The sequence below is a fragment of the Colobus angolensis genome, unplaced genomic scaffold (assembly GCF_000951035.1).
Source record: "Colobus angolensis palliatus isolate OR3802 unplaced genomic scaffold, Cang.pa_1.0 Scaffold68, whole genome shotgun sequence".
Classification (NCBI taxonomy): domain Eukaryota; kingdom Metazoa; phylum Chordata; class Mammalia; order Primates; family Cercopithecidae; genus Colobus; species Colobus angolensis.
Window position 1 is genome coordinate 6,422,754 of NW_012120487.1, and position 20,513 is coordinate 6,443,266.

At 49.9% G+C, this 20,513-nt stretch overlaps 1 protein-coding gene across 2 annotated transcripts in view; it reads right to left on the bottom strand.

The window, feature by feature from the left end:
- LRP8 (low density lipoprotein receptor-related protein 8, apolipoprotein e receptor) overlaps positions 1–20,513 on the bottom strand; it is an 82,496-nt gene that overhangs the window by 11,092 nt on the left and 50,891 nt on the right. Inside the window, exons 5-15 of one of the 2 annotated variants that reach the window (XM_011926309.1) lie at positions 19,378–19,500; positions 16,366–16,404; positions 14,990–15,109; positions 14,791–14,916; positions 10,236–10,410; positions 7,916–8,143; positions 6,195–6,313; positions 5,817–5,956; positions 4,213–4,354; positions 2,105–2,257; positions 1,028–1,252 (exon numbers count right to left, since the gene is read on the bottom strand). In XM_011926309.1, the coding sequence (XP_011781699.1) occupies positions 1,028–1,252; positions 2,105–2,257; positions 4,213–4,354; positions 5,817–5,956; positions 6,195–6,313; positions 7,916–8,143; positions 10,236–10,410; positions 14,791–14,824 (1,216 nt within the window). In that variant the 5' untranslated portion in view covers positions 14,825–14,916; positions 14,990–15,109; positions 16,366–16,404; positions 19,378–19,500. The remainder of the gene's footprint in view (positions 1–1,027; positions 1,253–2,104; positions 2,258–4,212; positions 4,355–5,816; positions 5,957–6,194; positions 6,314–7,915; positions 8,144–10,235; positions 10,411–14,790; positions 14,917–14,989; positions 15,110–16,365; positions 16,405–19,377; positions 19,501–20,513) is intronic. The other variant, XM_011926310.1, reaches the window with a different exon arrangement.

Sequence of the window (20,513 nt, forward strand, 5' to 3'; positions counted from 1 at the left end):
GCTTCCAGAGATAACTGTGGAAATGCTGCTGTCCTCCTCTGTCTGGTCCACAGCGAACACTGGACAGTGATATTAAAACCTAGAGCATGAGGAAGCCAGTGAGGAGAAGCTGGTGAGAGGCTCTGCCCTCGGATGAGAGGAACTGGAATTCACACATGCTCCGTCTGCCTCTGCAAACTTCAGAGTAAGTGCTCCACTCCAAAAAGCCAGCTTCCGCTGGCAAAATAGGACCAGTTAGGAAGATGCTGCCAAGTAGCTTGGTTTCTGGGCTGTCCATGTAGGGGAAAAAATTAAAAAGATAGTTTATCCTTTTAAATGAACTCCCTCTGGCAGGTGACTCAATTAAAAAGGTATTTGCTGATTAATGAGGTACAACATTTCTAGCAGTGACAATTACTGCTCCCAATGATTTAATAAGTGGTGAACTTAATTATTTTCATCCCAGGGTTAGAAAGAGGTATGAGGAGACCATGGTTGTAGATATTACTATCTGGGGACCTGCTGGGAACTGAGATCAGAGCTTTCCAAACACAAGGGACACCTCCTCATATACACACCAGAACTCTGTGAAACATAGACACACACACCCTCGCAGAGTCAGCAACGGCTGTGTGTGTGAGCACCTCCGGTTATACCGGTTACGCCTTTGTCTATCATGGCAATCTTGTGAAGCAGGTTGTGGAAGGGTGGTTATTTCCACTTTGTAAGAGAAGCAACTTTGTTCTTCTTTTTAAGAGAACAACTTCTTTGTAAGAGAAGCAACTTTGTTCTACAAGTGAGAAAAAGCTTTGGAAGGACCCTGAGGTTCACAGGGTCTCAGCTTCCTGCCAGACCCTCTGTAAGTTAGGGGCACCTAGGAGTCCTAAAGAGCAGGTTGGTACTCTACCTCCCTCTCAGATATGCAGTAACCTCCTCAAAGATATGCAGTATTCAGCTCTGGTAGGTTCTCTCTTATCACATACCCGCCATTCTGGCTTCCCTAGGAGCCCTCTCATGTCATGAAAGAATGCAGAACTCATTTCCTTACAGTGCTGGGAGTGGTTGCTGGTTGCAGGACTTAGGGTAGACAGGCTGATGCTGGGAGCCCTGGGGACACTAACTGAGCTTGGGACTGCAGCTGCCAGGTTTGGTGTCTCTGTGCTGTGGTTCTGGTCGGTGGATCTGTGGACGGTGGTCCCAGGGGCTCTTGTGGTGGCAGGTCCTGTCCTCGTCGTGGTAGAGGCTAACGTCGTAGTTGAGGTAGATTGAGGTGCTGGAGGGGAAATACCATGGAGGTCACTTGGACAGATAATTTTGTTGCCTAAGTTATTGCCTCTGAGTTATACTTAGGAACTTATCTTCCTGGTGCAGCTCAAATGCCACTTCTGTGAAGCCTTTCCTAATCTCCCCGGTGGGCTATAATCTTTTCTTTAGCTGAATGCTAAGCACTTCACTTTGATTCAGTAAAGATGAGTCATTAAAACATTGCTGTGGAATTAGTTGTAAGACCAGCAATAAAAAGACTGCAGGGAGGGGAAATCAGATAAATCTAGAAGGATTTTACACTCATATTGTTATACCAATAGATTTAAAGTCTTATTCCACTTTAAACAATTGAACCTGTAAATTAGTAATAATGCAGTAGACTTAGGCTCAAATGGAAGGTCTTGGCTATACATCAAGGTCGGGACATGAATCTGTGTACGCAGTTGAAGTATTAACTATTAGTCCCAATCATATTGCAAAAGGGCTTCTGTGTAGTGTTTGTTAAGTTCTAGGTGAGAAATAGGCAAGTACATAGTTATCTGCATGTATCCGAAGCCATGGAGATTAAGGGTTCTTAATTTGAGGCTTTTAAAGGGTTCCAGAAACTCCCTGAAACTGAATTTAAAATATTTTATGTATACATGCATTTTTTCCTTGGGAGTGAGAAAAAGCTTTGGAAGGATCCTGGGGGCATGAGCATTCAAGGAAGGTAAAAAAGAGAAACCCCAAAAAGGCAACAAGTAGCCAGGGAAGATGGAAGAAAACCAGCAGCATACTGTGTCCCAGAAGCCAAGGGAAGATTTCAGCAGGGTAGGGTCTGACACTGCCAGGGGCCATCCCTCCTGGAAGGTCTGCTTACCTCGGTAGCACCTCTTCATGTCTGGACCCAGCCACATTGTGTCAGGACAGGCACACGTGTAGTTGGGAGAGTGGCTGGAGATCTGAGGAGCAGGAAGGCACAGGTACTCACAGCCTCCATTAGGCTGGACACTCAGCTTACAGGCATCTGCAGCTAATGGCAGAGAGGGAGACAGCTGGGGCACAGACAGGTCATGCCAGGTATTCCTGTCCCCTGAGGATGAGGCCTCTCCCACCTGGCTTGCTCAGAAAGCTTGCCCTACTACTTTTTTTTCATATTTTTTTCTTTTTCTTTCTTTTTTTCTCCCAAAGCTTTTGGGGTACACGTTTTTTGTTACATGGATGATTATATAGTGGTAAATTCTGGGACTTTAGTGCACCTGTAACCCAAGTGTAGTGTACATTGTACCTAATGTGTAGTTTTTTTCTTTTTTTAATGTCTAGCCCCCCTCTTACCTTCCCCCTTTTTAGTCTTAAAGTCCATTATATCACTCTGTATGCCCCGTGTATTCATAACTTATTTCCTGCTTATAAATGAGAGCATATAGTTTTTGGTTTTCTACTCCTATCATACTTTACTTAGAATAATGGCCTCCAGCTCCATGTAGGTTGCTGCAAAATACATTATTTTGTTCCTTTTTATGGCTGAGTAGTATTCCAAGGTGTATATATGCCACATTTTCTTTATTCACTCATTAGTCGATGGATACTTAGGTTGGTTCCACATCTCTGCAATTGTGAAGCCCTTCTACTTTTTAAATTTTTTTATTTTTTATTTTTTGAGACAGGGTCTCACTCTGTTGCCTAGGCTAAATACAGCAGTGCAATCATAGCTCACTGCAGCCTCAAACTCCTGGGCTTAAGAAATCCTCCCACCTCAGCCTCCCCAGTAGCTGGAACTATAGGTGCATGCCACCACACACCAGGGTAATTTTTATAGTTTTTGTAGTGATAGAGTCTTGCCTTCTTGCCCGGGCTGGTCCCAAACTCCTGGGCTCAAGTGATCCTCCTGCCTTGACCTCCCAAAGTGCTGGAATTGCAGGTGTGAGCCACCATGCCCGGCCTCCCTACTACTGTTATTGGGTACTTTCCAGCACCATACCTAGTGTTTTATCCCCACACTCTCATTTAATCCTTGCAACAATTCTGAGAGGTGGGGACGTTACATCCCAGACTGACAGATAAAGACACCTAGGCTCAAAGAGAACAAACTCGTCAAAGCTATCCTCTAGGAATTTTTTTTTTTTTTAAAGAGTTGGGGGTCTTGCTCTGTCACCCAGGCCAGAGTGCAGTAATGCAGTCATAGCCCACTGCTGCCTGGAGCTCCTGGGCTCAAGGGATCCTTCTGCCTCAGCCTCTCAGTGTTGGGATTACAGGCATGAGCCACCATGTCTGGACTAGAGATAGAACTTAAATTGAGGTCTGCTGGGCTCCAAAGCCCATAAGCCCGTGGTTTTTGTTTTTCCATGTGCCACATACTATGTCTCTCATTTAAATTTCTAGGTCTAGAATCAGGCACCAATCTCATCTCCTTACACTCCCTTGCTTTCCCACTTTCACCCTGGCAGCCAACACTTCAGTTACAGTTAGAATTAGTATATCCTAGTGATAGAGGAGGGGACAACCTACTAGTAGGATTCCTAGATTCTATTCCCAACCAATAAGCTGACTTATTATATGGCCCTTGGATACATTAGCTTATACTACTGCAAAATGGTTCCAAATAGCAAGTTAGATGCAATGTGTCATGGTGAAAGCAGCTTTGGAACCAGACAGACCTGGGTTTAGGTTTCAGTTCTGCCACCTGTTAATATTATTTTACCTCTCTGAGCTTCCATTTCCTCAGCTGTTAGAAGAGTAATACCCACACTTGGTAGGATTGGCAAAAACAGGACATTTATGTATTAATTTATACCCAGCCTTATTTCACAAAGAACTTGAGGTAAAATGAGACAAAATATATAATGCAAAAGTACTCTACCAACAAGAGGGATTGTTGTTATTATTTCTGGGGTTGCTGAGTTGTGACCTGAATGTGAACACAGCCTGCCTGGTGAAAGGAGAGGACACAGACAGGGGACCTGGGACCTAGGACCAGAGACAACTCACCTCTTGGCTGCTTCAGCTCATGGAAGATGACAATGTCATGTGGGTTATTGAGGTTCTCAGCCAGGATGGAGATTTCCAGGCCATTGAGCCGATTTGCACTGAAAATGGCCTCGTTCTCCAGGTCTGTCCAGAACACTTTGTCCTGTGGGGTATAGATGCAGAGGATGGGAGGCCTGGAGTCTAAATCCATAACCTCAGTCTGTGGGGTTGGCCCCAAACCATAGTCACAAGAACTGCCCTGAAATCTCCCCTGATCTGTCCTGTCCATGGATTCACGGTGGGGCTCTCAGTCTCTAATCTGTGATGTACCTCTCCTCGTTCCCTTCTATCTTAGAGGGTTATTTGGTGATTCTGTGCTTTGAACTGACAGCCACAATATTACTCATTCATGCTGAACTAAGCCTGCTTGCTAGAGCCCAGCAGAAACCCAAGGTTAAATCTCTATAGCATTATCATTACTGGGGCCTGGGACCAAGATTGGAAGGGATGTGTGAGCTATGAGGGTTATGCCCTGCTGGGCTTCCTGTAGCCTCTAGATATCCACACGAGTCCACATGGTTAGTCCATATAAGCCTAGATGTGCATCTGTCAGTAAATCCACATGTACAGGTACAACTGTGCATCCTCATACGAAGATCTAAACACATACCCAGTGTTCATCCAGACACAGAAAGCTACATTTGCCCCTAAATATGCAGTCTAAATACATCTTGGTATATGTATGTACAAACATAGGCACCAGCACTTAGAGGAACGCACACCTTTATTCTGATGCATTTATATTTACCCATGCACATACACATACTTTACAAGTATATGCCATGTATATACACAAACACATACACTTGTGTCCCAATACACCTGTCCTTTAAAGCAGGGGCTAGACTTAAGAGGTGGAGCTTTGCCCACAACTTCAGAGCAGTGCTGAGTAACTTTGGTGCAAGCAAATCCTGCCAATGCCCACCACAGACCATCATCCCCTTGCTTTCCCTCCCCTTGATGGTGGAGTTAGTTTTGGGGAAGAGGTGAATGTGTGAGACCTTGGTTGGTTCTGGCTTCTTTATTTCCAGAGAAGAAAAGTCATTAGGATCAGGGCACAGGAGAGTCTTGGCTCCTCATTTTCCCGGGAGCTTCTTGAGACTAGGATAGTGTCTGATTCACTTCTATGACCCCAGGGTCTGGCAGAGGTCAATAAAAGTGTGCAGAGCTGAACAGCATCTCTCAGGCCATTTCATCCAGTAAATGATTCTAAGGATAGGTATGTTCCTTCTTCCTTTCCTCCCTTTACTGGGTACCTTTTGTATATGGGTTACAGTGCTGGGTGCTGAGGGCACAGAGAGGAAACATACATGCCTAGCAACTCACCTGTGAGAAGTGCTCTGAGAGAGGGGTCTTGGGAAGACAGCATGGGAAAGGCTGCCAGGTGGAGAGTGGGCTGCAGAGCCTTTGTGTGCAGGCAGCTCACAGATTGTATACAAACAAATCAGTTGGTTTCCTTGTTCCTGTTTTCATTTGAACAAGTCTCAGGGACTCATCCTATTTGAACAAGCATTTTCTAGGCTTCAGCTTCCTAGTGGGCCCATGCCTCTCCTTACAGCACTCACCTCAAACACAGCTATCCCAAAAGGGTGGCTCAGGAAGTCAGTGGAGGAAATCAGCATCTTTCTGTTGCCTCCACTGAAGTCAATGCTGGACAGCTGGTGTAGCTTGGAGTCTACCCAGTACAAGCGTTGGCTCAGCAGATCTTGGGAAGGAAGCAGGATCAGGTCTTGAACCTGGGACCCCAATGTGGAGCTCTGTTCCTTTGTACCCCTCCCTGCCCACATTTCTAGGCCTCACACTGAGGCCAGCCTAGGGCAACCATCAGGAAACAAAGTCACTGGCACCACGAGAGGACCCAGAAACAAGACTCATGGAGTTCCAGACAGTGATCAGGACAAGGCACTAGAATAGGCCCCCAACCCAGGAAAGGCAGGGCTCACCCAGGGTGATTCCGTTGGGCCATTCAATATTGTCTGACACGAGTGTTTGCCGGTCCACACCATTGAGCCCAGATTTCTCAATCTTGGCCTGGTTCCCCCAGTCAGACCAATACATGAACCTAAAAGACAAAATAACTCAATTTGGCTTCTTGTTGGGGACATGACTGGGGTAGTCTGAGTCACAAGAGCTCAATAACCCATTGAATAGTTGAGGGTTATGTTTAGTAGGGACTGAGAAGACCTCTAAAGTTCTTTTGAGCCATCAAATCTTAGAATTGACAGGCACTTTAGCCTTCACCTCATTTGAGAACTTGAGGAAAACTGTATTCTCTGAGATTGCACCCAGACTCAGCTGAATAGCCTGTGACCCCATCTCTCCCACTTCTGGCAGTGCTAACTAGAGCCTTAGGGTGTCAGTGTGGGGAAGGCCCTAGTAAGCCCTCTCTTTTCTGGTTTCAGAGGAGAAAGTGGATGAGCTTCCTAACTCAGGTAACCCTCCCTGCTTCTGTCTCCTCAGGCCTACTAGGGTGGGTAGCAGCCTACTGTTACTAATCCAAGGTAGTAAATTAGACCTTACCCACTCCTTTGTAAATAGTCCCTTTATTAACCCTCCTCCAATTATCTTGAGTATGCAGTGGGTTTCCTGCTGGGACCCTGACAGATCCACAATGGATTGGGGTTGGGCTGGGTGTAACTCTATGATGTGAGGGACAGGATGTGGCAGGTGCAACACAAGGTCTGCATGAGAACAGACAGAGAACAGGGTTGAAGAGAGAGTGAGAGGAGAGGCTCCATATCTGTCAGAGTGCCTAGTTCTGTGCTGGGAGCACCTGACCTATGCTTAGTGAATGGCAGCTATCAGTCACTTCCCAAGGCCTCACATAACCTCCCATGTGGTACTCCCCTCACCAGCTGCCCTTGCTCGAAGAAGAGGGTTTTCTTATCCCTGTTTAACAAGGAAACAGCAGTAGGAGCAGATGTTGATTCTGGTAAACGTAACATGATACAACACTAAAAAAAACCATCTCAAGATATCCCCACTGAGGGAGAGAGGGAGTCCTGTTCTGTTCAGAATCCCTAACTCCCAAAATTGAGGGGTGGCCACAGCAGGGCAGCCTTGGTGGTGAGGGCCCAGAGACCATAGGCAACAGGGGTGGGGATGGAGGTGGGCAGTCTGAAGCAGAATAGACCAGTGATCTTGGTCCTCAAATCTTGCTGGCTGTCCCACAGGGCAGGGAATAGACATGTTTTATGTAACTCCAGAGGCCAATGGAGGAAGTTGTAGGGAGATAGGTTTGGGATTATGAGCGGAAAAGACCCACTTTCTAATGGGCAGAGCTGCCCCACAGTGAAACAGGCCCTATGGGAGGTAATGAGCTACCTGTCTTTGGAAGTATGTGAGCAGCTGCCAGATGCCCACCTACAGCAGCCTGAGGAAAGGCTTCCTCCCCTAGGAGCTTCTATCAGGCCATCTCTAGAGCCCTGCTCTGCTCTGAGACGCTCCAATTCTACAATATAATGAGTGGGTGGGAGAGTCCAGGGAGAGCTTTGGTGACCAATGCCCAGAGAACCTTGGTTGGGGATTAACAAGACTTTCTTCCCCATGGCCTGTGTCTGAGTGGGCCAGAGCTTTCTTGAGCCCTCAAGCTAGCTCTTGTGACAGACACAAGAGGACTGAGCACCTATGGTGGGAGAATGGGAAGTTAAGTTGAGACACTCACCCTCGAAGGGGGTCAACAGCGATGGCCCGGGGTTCACTGAGGTTACGGCTGAAGAGAGTGCATCGGCGGCCACCATCAACTGTGGCCACTGAGATGGTCTTATTGCCCGAGTCGGTCCAGTAGATGTGCTTGTGGACCCAGTCCACCGCCAGGCCCTCTGGAGAGTGCAGCTGCTCGTCAATGAGGACCTCCTGCTCTTTCGGGTCACTGGCCTTGTCCATGTAGGCACTTAAGAGAAAACAGAGATGACCATGGGGCAGATATTCCACCCATAGGCCCATCTGGAGCTACCTGTGCACCCTTCCCCTCTGTCTCTTCCATCTGGGCCATGGCAATAGATTTTTAGAGAAAGGTGGATAATTTCCACTCTACACATTCCCTGGGGTACCAGGCTAGGGGTACAGACTTACGTGGGCCACAGTCTCTCTCTGGCTTTCTAAGGTGGGGCTGCCCCACAGCTCTGCCCATTAGAGTGAGCCAGATATAATACAATGTGATTATGGCAAGCATTAGAGGCTATGGCAGCAGAGGCATGGAGACTACATCATCCCAGAGGGTGGGAGAAGGCTTTATAGTTGAGTCCTGAAGGACAAGTTCACCAGGAGCACAAATTCACCAGGACAGAAAGCCGTTAGGGAAAAAGAAAGGCTTGTGCAAATGGCCAGAGGTGAGTCTGCTCTGGAACAGTGAGATACTTAGGGGAGCTACTTATGTGGGTGTCAGACTGCAAGCAGGTATAGGCAGGAACCCCATCCTGATGGGCTTTGAGTAGCATGCCAAGGAATTAGGATTTATCCCCAGTGGTAACTGGACAGGCCAGAGGACATAGTCCAATAAGCATGTTAGTTCACTATGGCATCTATGGAGTGGATGGGTTGGAAGGAGAGGGAATGAAGCCGGGAAATTGATTAGGAGGATGTTACAGCATCTGAGTGGGAGATTAAGAGAGTCTGAAGAATGACTGTGCCCGTGAGAATGGAGAGAAGGGCTAAGAATACAGTAGATACTCAGGAGGCAACATTAGCAGGACTTTCTTTCTCAAATGCTGTTTCCCCAAAGGTTTTCTTCTTCTTGCTCTCTCTCTGGGTGATTAGTTCCTTAGTGTCCACTGCCATCAATAACTAAGTCTTTAATCCCAACAACTCTCTTACGATCCAGACTGCAAAGCCAACTAGCTCCCCTTGGATGTCCCATGGACACCTTGAACTCAATATATCCAAAACTGTTCATCCCCATTCCCCTCCCCTCGGCCAACCAGACGATCCGACCCCTGAGCCCTGATCCTCCTCCACTGCTTCACACATCAGAGAACAGCACCACCGTTCATGAAACCTCCCAAGCCAAAAACCCGGAAGTCCCAAAATTCACTCTGAAGGAGTAAATTTCCTCCTTCAGCCCCATATCTAGTCTGTCACCAAATCCTGCCTCTTTCAGTTACAACTCTTGGACAGGCATTGTTCTAGTTATGTTTTTGGGTGTGTGTGAACTGAGTGTCTCTGTGCTGCAGGGAGGCAGGAATCTAGTTGTCAGTGAGTGGCACTTGCTATATTTGCTTCCATCCACTCATCCACCCATCTATCCATCATTCTTTCATCAGTGACTCAGTGTCTACCCAGCCCCTGGTCATTGGCACTCCTGCCAAGTGGATCTCAGGACAAAGAAAGGACATGACTGCCTAAAGGGGTCCCAGACATGCAGGGAGGCAGGCTGCTGGCAGCTGAGAAAGTCCTAGGAGAGAACCTCCACCAGTGTGTGAAGAGCTTCGCCAAGGCAGGTCCACTGACTATGGCGTCAAAGACACAGTGAAAAGCTGGCCTTGGGGTGATGCCATCCGGGAAGGCATGCCAGATCAGATGCCCAGGTGGGTTCGGAGGCCTCCTCTGTACTTTCTCATGATCATCACATATGGATGTCACAGTGTTGTGACTGGGATCCTCTGGGCAGGGACCAGGTCTAAGTCCCCAGGGTCCAATACGCAGGGATGTGAGCTGCTTGGAAAGTCCTCCCCAAAGCCAGGATTTCTTCCTTTCTGCCCTGGCCAAACAGTTCCTGTGTCTTGTGCTTCCATATTAGGCCTCCAGAGGTCAGACAAATCCCAAGTGTTTGGGGCTTGAAGCTGCTAACCCAGGGGAGCCCTCAGCCTACTCTAGCCCCAGTAAATTCCCAGAAGTTCCATATCCACTGTGATCCTGCATCTCTTCCCAAGCCCCAACTCTGTCCTGAGGAACTCTAGAGGCAGAGGCCACTACTCCCCTCCTCATCTGTCACTACCCCTCACCCCCATTCTTCAGGTCTTGCTGCAGAGGATGTGGCCGCTCACCTATAGATCTTACGGTAGGAGAGGTCACACCAGTAGATGCGATTGGTGGCAACTTCCACATCTAGTGCCACGACATTCTTGAGCATGGGGATGAGGCGTGAATAGTTGCGCTTCACCAGGTCGATCCTCCGCACCTCATGCCGGTTGGTGAAGATGAGGGATGGGCTCTTGCCAGCTGCCATGCAGGGAGGTTGAAAGAGAAAGAGTCAGTGCAAGAGGCAGGGAGCCTGGAGACCAAGCCTCTGCCGCTGGCTTGCTGGGTGACACACCCATTTTCCTTAAAATAGTAGTGACAATTCCTGCTTTACAGGTTGCAGGAGCAGATGAAATAATGAGTACAGAAATCTGAAGATGCAGAGCACCATGCATAGCAGGAGGATTTTTATTCTTTTTATTGGATACAAACTTCTCCAAAATATTTTATGGCTACCCATTTTCTCCTTAGGTCTGCACTGAAAGCCTTTCGCAGTGTGACCCCAAGCTCCCTGTCCAGCCTCATTACTTGCCCTTCCCACATAGCTTGATTCCAGCTACCAGTTACCATTACCTAGCCATGGATGGGCTTCCTGCCTCAGGGCCTTTGCTCAGGTTGTCCCTTCCACCTACCATGTATTTCTTTCCAGCAACTACCACCTTCTCTGCTTGGGCCCTACTGCTGTGGTTCAAGAAGGAACTACCTGAGCAAGTAAGTGTCTTAGAACGATAACTAGGGGCTGGGCACAGTGGCTCACACCTGTAATCTCAGCACTTTGAGAGGCTGGGGCTGGCACATCGCTTGAGGCCAGGGGTTTGAGACTAGCCTGGGCAATATGGCAAAATCCCATCTCTAAAAATAAAAAAAAAAATTAGCTGGGCATGGTGGCACACACCTGTAGTCCCAGCTACTCAGGAGGCTGAAGTGGGAGAATCATTTGAGCCCAGGAGGTCAAGGCTGCAGCGAGCCATGATTGTGCCACGCACTCCAGCCTGGGTGAGAGAGACCCTGTCTCAAAAGGAAAAAAAAGATAACTCAGGATAGAAAGTGTTGGGGACATAGCAAGAGATGAGCTTCAGAGATTGGCAGGGGCCAGATCACAAAGGGTCCTGTGAGCTGGGTGAGTTTGTTCTCTAACCTGAGCCAATGGCAGAGATGGGACATATATGATATACAGCACAGATTATATATATGCAGTAGAGGCAACATATAACTGCTCATATATACACAAAGCCTGTTTTTTTCTTAGATTTAGGTTTAGATTTTAAGATGGCAAACAAGTGACCTAGACTTTCCTGGCTACTCCATATGGGAGGTCACTGTCCCACGGGCCTCTGAGGGCCTAGCACCAGCTCCCACAGGCTGTTTCTAGATGTATTGGGTCACTCTCAGGCACCAACACTGTCTGAGGGGCTGCTCCTAGTAACACCTGCCCCTCAAGCTCCCTGTGTCTCCTTCTCTTGTTTTCCAGCTGACACTTCTGCCAGCCACCAGTCCCTATCACTGTGCATCTTTGCCAAGCTAATGTGCTCCCTGGAGGATGGGACCAGCACAGAGTCATGTAGGGCCTGGGGCTGGTGTGTGACCTGTGTGTAGTGTTGGGGACTAATTCAAAGCAGGGTGGGAGTGAGACAGAAGTGTGGTACAAATAGAGAGCATGGAGAATGGGCTGAAGGTGCAGGAAGGGGCAAGGATGAAAGCTGAGTTCCAGGCCAGCTCTGCCACGGACAAGCTGTGATTTCCCTCACACCAAAATGACAGCAATGACACTTCACCTCCCTGAAGGCAGGAGCCAGGTTAAAGGGGCATGTTGGAGTGATTTTAAATGATAGCTGTGACTGTGACAGGAACCCCGTGTGTTTATGATTTGAGATTTTATGTAATTGCACTTGAAATATTCATGTGTGTGGATTTTGTATATGAATGGGTAGTTGCGTGTTGTCTCCAGTGCATGTACATAATCTGTGTCATGTATTACATGTGTTCTATGTGGGAGCAAGAACGGGTTACATGTTATATGTGATATACTAATGTATGTGTTATATATTGTACAGTTTGGGTGGTTTACTTTTTGGGTTTATGGGCTACCTGTCAGTATTATGGCTGCTGTATTGTTATAATTTATATGTTGTATATTGTGTTTAACTTGCATATGAACTGCAGACTCATATATCCAACTGCCTTCTCAATATCTCTATTTGGACACCTAACCAGTTTTCTTAAACTTAACATGTCCAAAACAGCCTAATATTACTCCAAACCTGCTTCCCTCACTGTCTTTCCCAAGCCCGTACGTAGCAATCTTATTGTTTCAGTTGCTGTAACACTTTTTTTCCCCAGATTCCACATTCAATTCATAAGCAAATCCTGTTGGCTGGCCTTTGCACTATATCTGCAGTCTGTCCACTTCTCATTATTCCCATAGTAATAATGTGGGAATAAGCGTTCCGCCACCGTCACCTTGCTTCTGGATTATTGCAATGACCTCTTAAGTGGTTTCCCTGCCTCCTCCCTTGTCCTCTACAGTCTGTTCTCAACAGTGCAGTCAGAAGGACCTTCTTAAAATGTCACACCATGTCCCTTCCCTACTCCGAGCCCTCAATGGCTTCCCCCTAGTTGGAGTGAAATCCAGAGCTGGCTCTTACGATGGTGCAGAAGGCCCTTTGCGCTGCCCCAAGCCACCTCTCTGGCCTCATCTCTTCCTAGTTTCCTTGCTCCAACTGTACCAGCTTCCTTGCTATTCCCTGAACATATTAGGCATGCTCCTGCATTAGGGCTTTTGCAGCTTCTGTCTCTTCAGCCTGAAATACTTGTTCCTACAGATAACTGCATGGTAGCTCATTGTCTCACCTCCCTCACTCCCCCCCCCTTTTTTTTTTTTTAGAAAAGGTCTCACTCTGTCACCCAGGCTGGAGTGCAGTGGCATCATAACTCACTGCGACCTCAAACTCCTGGGCTCAAGAGATCTTCCTGCCTCAGCCTCCTGAGTAACTTGGGACTATAAGTGCATGGTACTATACCTGGCTAATTTTTAAATTTTTTTAAGATATAGGGTCTTGCTACATTGCCCAGTCTTGAACTCCTGGCCTCAAGTGATCTTCCTGCCTAGGCCTCCCAAAGTGTTGGGATTACAAGCGTGAGCCACCACACCTGCCCCCCTTCATCTTCTTTACTCAAATAGCTTCTCAGTGAGGGCTTCCCTGACCATTCCATTTAAAACTAGAACCCCCTGCTCACCTGGACTTCCCTAGTCCCATTCTCTACTTTCTATTTCTCCTTAGCCCTTATCGCCATCTGCCATGCACTATATTTTATTTATTTACCTGATTTCTAGCCTGGCTCACCCATTAGAATGTAAGTCCCTTGAGGGCAGACAGGGATTTGCATCCATTTTGTTTACTGCTGAATTCCCAGTGTCTACTACAATGTAAGGTGTTCACTATAAACAACTGAATACAATGAATTAATTCTGCTGGCTGAACTGATCAATGTGTAGGTCTGCCCAGGTCATGCTCTTTGTATAGACTCCCTATGCTGTGTGTGTGTAGTCTCTGTGTGGTTCAATTTTGTGTCTATATATTCTGTTGTATGAGTGTCATCTCTGTGGGCTGTATTGGGTGGCTCTATACAGTGTCTGTGTGGGTGTTAGTGTGCAGTGCATTGTGTGTGTGATGTATATGTACACTTTTGAGCACTGTGCGTGCAACTGTTAGAGTAGGCAGACAGCTGGACATGAGTAGAAGGGGGAGTCCCTGAGAAAAGGGAAGCCTAGAAAATCTCACACCTAGAGACCACCCAAAACATGCATGCTAGATATGAGCAGAGAGGAGGGGAAATACCTGTGCAGAAAGGAACGCCCCTTAAGATGCCCAGTAACTGCTCACTCTGCAGTTCACCCATCAGAATGTAGCTAGCCGTATGCTGAGGAGGAAGGGGAGGGCAAAGGGGAAATTCCTAAGAAATATGCAGGCCTAATAAGATTTGACTGCTATACAACCTTCCTGGGGTGGTGGTAATGAGTGATGCCGCCATTAGGTAGTATTTGTGCCCAGAGCTGGGCATGCACAAGAGCTAATAGTAAGGGAGGTCCCACAAGCCTTGGTGGAAACTAGGTGAGGAACAGGCAGGGACTCAAAGCAGGAATGGGAAAACTAGACAAAGAAAAAGGCAGAGATTTAGGACAGAGACAGGAACTTCAAGAAAAAGACCCAATGCAGAACTCTCAGGGCTGCCGCCAGTCCATTCTCTTTCAGCAGCCTGCCCTGCTCTGCCTCACCTTTCAGAGTGCACTGTCCCTTTAAAGAAACACGGCTATTGCTGCTGTTCCTAGTTGGGTCAGCAAGCTCCTGTCTTGGACTGTACTCTGATCTCCTTAATAAACCTTTGGCTTATGTTACTAATTGTCTCGGCTGAATTCTTTTTCCCAAGCTAGACAAGGGACCGAAGATTCCTGTACTTCTCAGTAACACAAATTGCCTTCTTGTGTGTGTGCACATGTACACATCCACTCCTCACATATGGAAGCATGCTGCTTCCTATATCCCTTTCAGAGCTGCCCCTCTGCCCTTGGGGTGTCCGTACCAGCAGCCTTGCAGTTCTTGGTCAGCAGGTCCATCTCGTAGCCAGGGTAGCACTCGCACTTAAAATAGCCCTTGTAATTGACACAGATCTGGCTGCAGGCATCTGGGTCCTTGCATTCATCAATGTCTGTGGGGAGGAGCAGGGGTCAGAACTGGCAGGAGGATCTGCTTCTGCTTGGGGGTGTGGGAGAAGGTCTCACCGCCACAGGTCTTCTGGTCCAGGAGCTGGAAGCCTGCTGGGCACGTGCATTCAAAGCCAATCTTGAGGTCAGTGCAGATGTGTGAGCAGCCGCCATTGTTGTGCAGACACTCGTTTAGCCCTGGGGAGGGACATGGACTCCTGAAGGTCCAGGAGCCCAGGAGGAGTGGGGGCAGGGAAGGGGTGGGACCTAGAGCAGAAGCAGAGCCTCGGGCAGTGGGACTCCCACAGAGGTAGGAGGGCTCCACAACCTCACTGAGCCTCAGCCTCATCTACAGGTGTTCTGGGCAGGAGGTGGCACAGAGAGGGCAGGTCCCTACTCAAAGCCAGACACACAGACAAGGTAGAGTGGAACCAGAACTCAGGTCCCCGGCCTCCCAGCTGGGGCTCTGTCCACCACCAAGCTGGAGGCAGCTAGGCCTTCCCCAGTGGCCCAAGGTCTTTCCTTTCACAAACATGTTTCTTGCAGTGCCTCCTTCCTTGTGACCTCAGAGTTGAAGGGGCCTGCATGTGTCACATCCAACCCTCAGGATACCCTAAGAATCCCTTCCAAAATGCTCCGCTTAAATATCTCCAACCTCAGGGAGCCCACTTCCCTCCTGAGGCAGCCGGCTCCACTGTGGACCAGCACTGCCTGCTGAGGCTTCTACTTCTGCTCCCAGCTCTGCTGTGTGGGGTTAGCTAGGGTGCACAGGCTCCCTCAGAGCCTCCTTAAAGCACTGATATCTGGTCTCCTGCCATCTGGGTGCCTTTCTCTGGACTCACTCCATCTGTCGATGTCCCTCTCTGGACAGGCCCAGAGCTAGTTTGCCACCCAGAAGGAACCTGAACAACACAGGATGCCCCCTAATGTGCTTGTGGTTATTTAAGACTCCTGGGCCTTTTTTTTTACATGGAGCCATTGCTAAATCAATTCTCTCCTATCATGAACTAATATGATGGGTTTTTTTCAACTCCTCTCCTCTCAGCACCTGTCCCTGTTCCTCCATCTTGTCATGGGCCTGGTCCCAGGATTACCACCTGCTCCAAGAGGTGAAGGGATGCCCGGAGATCATCTGTTCTGGCTCCCCATTCTGCACTCCCTCACTACCTTCTGGCAGGGTCTTAGGGGAGGTCAGGGAGGCCGGGACCAATGCTCTCACAGCATCTCCTGAGCTTTAGAGTCACAGAAGGTTAATTCCACAAGCCAAGGGGAGGTGCCGCCCCCCTCTACCCCCCAGGCTCATGCACTGCCACTCCAGCCAAGCCAAGCAGTGCTGAGCTGAGCCAGCCATGGCCATGCATGTAGCTGGTCTGAGCTGCCCACCCCAGGCCATGCACAGCTATGGGGTGCCCCCACTTCCAGCCTGAGCCATGCTTAGGGAATAACCCCTTTACCCCTGGGCCTCCTCCTGTTTCCCAGGAATGTTGGCGGAACTGAAAGAACAAGACCACAGCAACCCCATGACTGGGAGACCCAGGGATGACTCAGCCAGACCCAGCCCTGGGAAGCCCCAGACCTTTGGAGGTGGGCTGAGCCATGGCAGCTCCCACCTCCAGGAATCTTTCAGTCGCTCGGAGCCCTCCCTGACCTCTACTTTCCTGTGTTATTCCCTGAGCACCATCCATTCAACTGTCCTCCCACTCACCCACTGCCCCCATCATGCATCCACTCGCCTCCTTCCTCTCCTTTTGCAGGTAGCAGCAACCCAACAATTCTATTTACTGAGCACTTGATGAAGTGGCATGTGTAGGTGGGATGGCCCTGAAAGGGGAAAGGGGAAAGGAGAGAGCTCAAAGTGACTGGCTTCTGATGAAGGAAGGCACAGAGTCCTCCAGGACTCAGGTAGGTGAGGGGAAGAGAAAGGAGAGCAGGTCTGCCCCTGTAGCCTTTACCCAAATGCCTGCAGGGAAGTCTCCAGTCCTTCTTAATTCTACCTAGCCTGGGTGTGATTCCGCTGGGGAGCCAGGAGAGGAGGGGGATGAGGTAGAGTGGTGTAGAGAGGCCAGAGTAGTATTTGCGGCTTCATTCCATGGAAGGAAGAAGTGGTGTCACTGCACACACCTACATGCACACACCTGCATGCACACAACTACATGCACACATACCAGCTTATATGCAGAGCACAGACAGTCCCATGGACTCCATAAATACATTCACACATACTTGGGGTCACACACATAGATGCATGAATGCAGTTCCCCTGCTTTACTCAGAGAAGAAGACATGGATACAGACACCGGCCTCTCACCAACACAGAGGCAGAGGCCACACGCAGACACAAGCTCGTGTGTACATACTCCTCTTTGGTGTGTCATGCAAATGACAGGAGAGAAGAGAGGGTTTAGTAGGATAGTAGTCCCTGGCTACTCCAAGTCTGGGTGTGGGGGGAGCTAGGCTTAGTAGCTCTGGCTTCCCTGTCTCTTTTTCCACAAGTTCCTTCTTCTGGGACTTCTCTTGGCAGGGCCTGGAGGCAGAGGGAGTGTCTGCCTCCTGGCAGCTCAGGTAGAAGCTGAGTCACTTTCATTCAGCTACTCTTCCTTTCACAATCAGTTTTTTAATCTTCAAAAGGGGGAGGAAATATGCTTTTCCTGGGAAGCTCCAGCGAATGAACCTCCTCTAAGCACCCAGGAGGGAGGTGCTGAGGAAACAGTCTGCCAGGAGGCAGGAGAGGGAGGGACTGACCTAGGCTCTGTCCTCCCAGGGCTTCTCTGTCAAATCTCCCTCAAGCCCTGACCTGGGAACAGTTAAAAAAAAAAAAAAAAAAGACTCATGAACCTTCCTGGAGTCCACACTGGGTTTCCAGCATGTTCTCTGGGATGTCCACCCTACCTAGAGCCTGGAGCCTCTGTTCTTTCTAGCCTGAAACCCACGCTGACAGCTGTAGCCGACATCAGGGCAGCCGCTTCCATCCAGGTCTCGCTTTAGTCTGGCCTACAAGTCTGGTCTCCCCATCAGGTCCGAACTCCTCAGGGCTTAGGATGATGCCAGCTCCTGCTGCAAGGCCTGCCCTACTCTCATGCAGGTGTGGCCTGAGCAGTGGCCCTGGGATGTGCTTCAACTGGCTGCCTGCCTGCTGTGCCCACCTCTTCCTCTGCTGGGTCTTCTGCAAGGGGCTAGAAGACCTCAGAGCCCAGGGCCCTGGCTAGGTCAGCAGGGCAGGAACACCGAGGAAGAGAGAAAGTTCCAGAAGGTCTCAGAGGTCTGAATGGGGAAGGAATGAGGAGAGGCCAAGTTTGTGAGAAAAAACGTAATTTTTTAGTACCTGGGATGGACAAGCTCTTAGCACTTTGTGGAGATGCAGACCACAGGCCTAGGGGCGAAAAGCCCCATGTGAAGCCATAGGACAGCACATGAGTCCAAAGAGAGGGTCAGAGCAGAAATTGTCAGGGCAGGGGGTACTGGAGGGCCTTGAGCCCAGATACCAGGAGAGGGATGGCAGGAGACTGAGTCCAGCCAGTGGGTGTAGACAGGCACTGCACCACATTTTCAGAAGCTCATCCGACCAATCCCGGCAGTCCCTCTGCACATCACACACTTTCTTGCCGTCCACGCGCTCGCCACTCTTACACTGAAATCTACGGGGACCCTCACAAGGTGACTCTGTTGGGCCGGACAAGAGAGTGGACAGTGCCTGTGAGACCTTGGACAAGAAGGGCTGGGCTGGGCTGGGGCCCCCAGGAGGCAAGTAGAGCTCCAGTTCTAACCCCTCACAGGTCTCTGGAGGGTGGCCCAGTATAGACAGGTAAATCCAGGACCTGAGGAAGCTCTGCTCACAGGACAGGATCCCAGGGATGATTAGGAAGCTAAGCCTCATGTAGCTGGGCAGGGCTGTGGGGATCTTGCAGAACTCAGGTCTTGGGAGGGACCAGGCAGCAGCTCTAGAGAGACCTTAGAGGCTGGACTGACCATCTCCTGGAGGGACCTTTGCCCCATGGACCCCAGAGAGGGGAAGTTGCCACACTGCCCAACCTGTTATCCATTCCCCCAGATGACTAGTGAATGAGGGTCCCTGCTCCTGCAGAGGGCAGGTGGGGGCCAGAAGAACCATCTGAGAATTAAAGGGGGTCCCTGGGGAACAAGACTCAGCCTCTGCTCCGCCTGGGAACTAGTGAGGGAAGCCACTCAGCAGCTGGGACCTGGACAAGTGGTGGGGGCTGGACTTCCCAAATGCCCTGTCATGTCGCCCTAGGCGTCTTTCAGCTTTGGCAAAGTCCTTAAAAATCCAATTCTGGTGCCACTAGGATCCCAGGGGAAGGGAGCCAGGTGCTTTAGGGGCAAGTGGTGCTTTGGGGGAAAATACTTCTTGGAGACCAAGGGAAAACTCCTCCCAACTCTGCTCTCTGGAGAGTCACCAGAGCCCAGGGCATCCTCACAGAAGATGTGTTCTGTGCCCTGACCACACGCACCCTGTAGGCAGCCAGCTTCATCACTCCCATCCGGACAGTCCTGCTCCTGGTTGCAGCGCTTGATTGCAAGGACACATGTCCCGTCCCCACACTGGAACTCGTTCCCATGGCAGGTGCCCAGTGCTGCCAGAAGAGGGCAAGGGGAGAGGATCAGAGTCAGTGTGGTGCTAGGAAAGTTTCCCCACCACCCCCATCCCCATGCCATAGGCACCCCTGGCAAAAACTGAACCAGTGGCTGAACTTAGGAGTCCTCAAAGGACACCCGGCCAAGGCACCTCAGTGTACAGATGGGGAGACTGAAGCTCAGAGAGGGGGAAGGCCTTGCCCAGGGTCACACAGCACTCTGGCTGGCAGATTCAGGACTAAACCCAGGTCTCTTGTTTCCCTGTCCCTGCCTCTCTCCAGGGCCACTCCTCAGAACAGACACACGGCCTCCTTTTGAGTCTTGGTGCTCATTACTTAATGACTTCATCCATTTGGCAAACCTTCCTGTGCCAGGTGCTGTGCTGGGAGGGGTGGAAGTGGGGGTGGGAGCCCAGAGACTCCTGAGAGCCTCCTCATCCTCTAGGAGATCAGGGTGCGGAGCGGGGCTGAGGAATGCTCAGAGGGGGACATAAGTGTGAGATGAGCTGTAAGAGAAGGCTGCTGGAGACCTGCCAGGCAGAGGGACCCAGCCCAGCTGGGAAGGTCAGATGAGTCTAGGCCAGGCCTTGAGGAATGAGCAGGCCTAGCGGGTAAAGAGATGGGAGGAGCTCCTGAGCCTGCCAGGTTTCTGGGTAGAGGGGTTGGGGGATGGGGGTGGGAAGTACAAGTGGGAGGGCTCACAGCAGGGACACAGGTACCAGTGGAGGCTTCTGGAGTTAGACCTGAGCTCCGCAGCCCGGCAGCTGCATGAACTCAAACAAGTCACTTCACTTCTCCCAGCCTCGGTCTCCTCTGTAGTAAACCCGGGTAATGTATTCAGGTAAGGCAATGAAAGGAAGCCTGCACCTGGCGGATCGGGATCGGGTAGCGGATCCGCAATCCCTGGGCGGGGCTGGGCGGTATGGAGGGGGCTTACGGCAGTCGGCCTCGTCGGATTTGTCTTTGCAGTCGCGGTCGCCGTCGCAGCGCCAGCCCAGGTGCACGCACTCGCC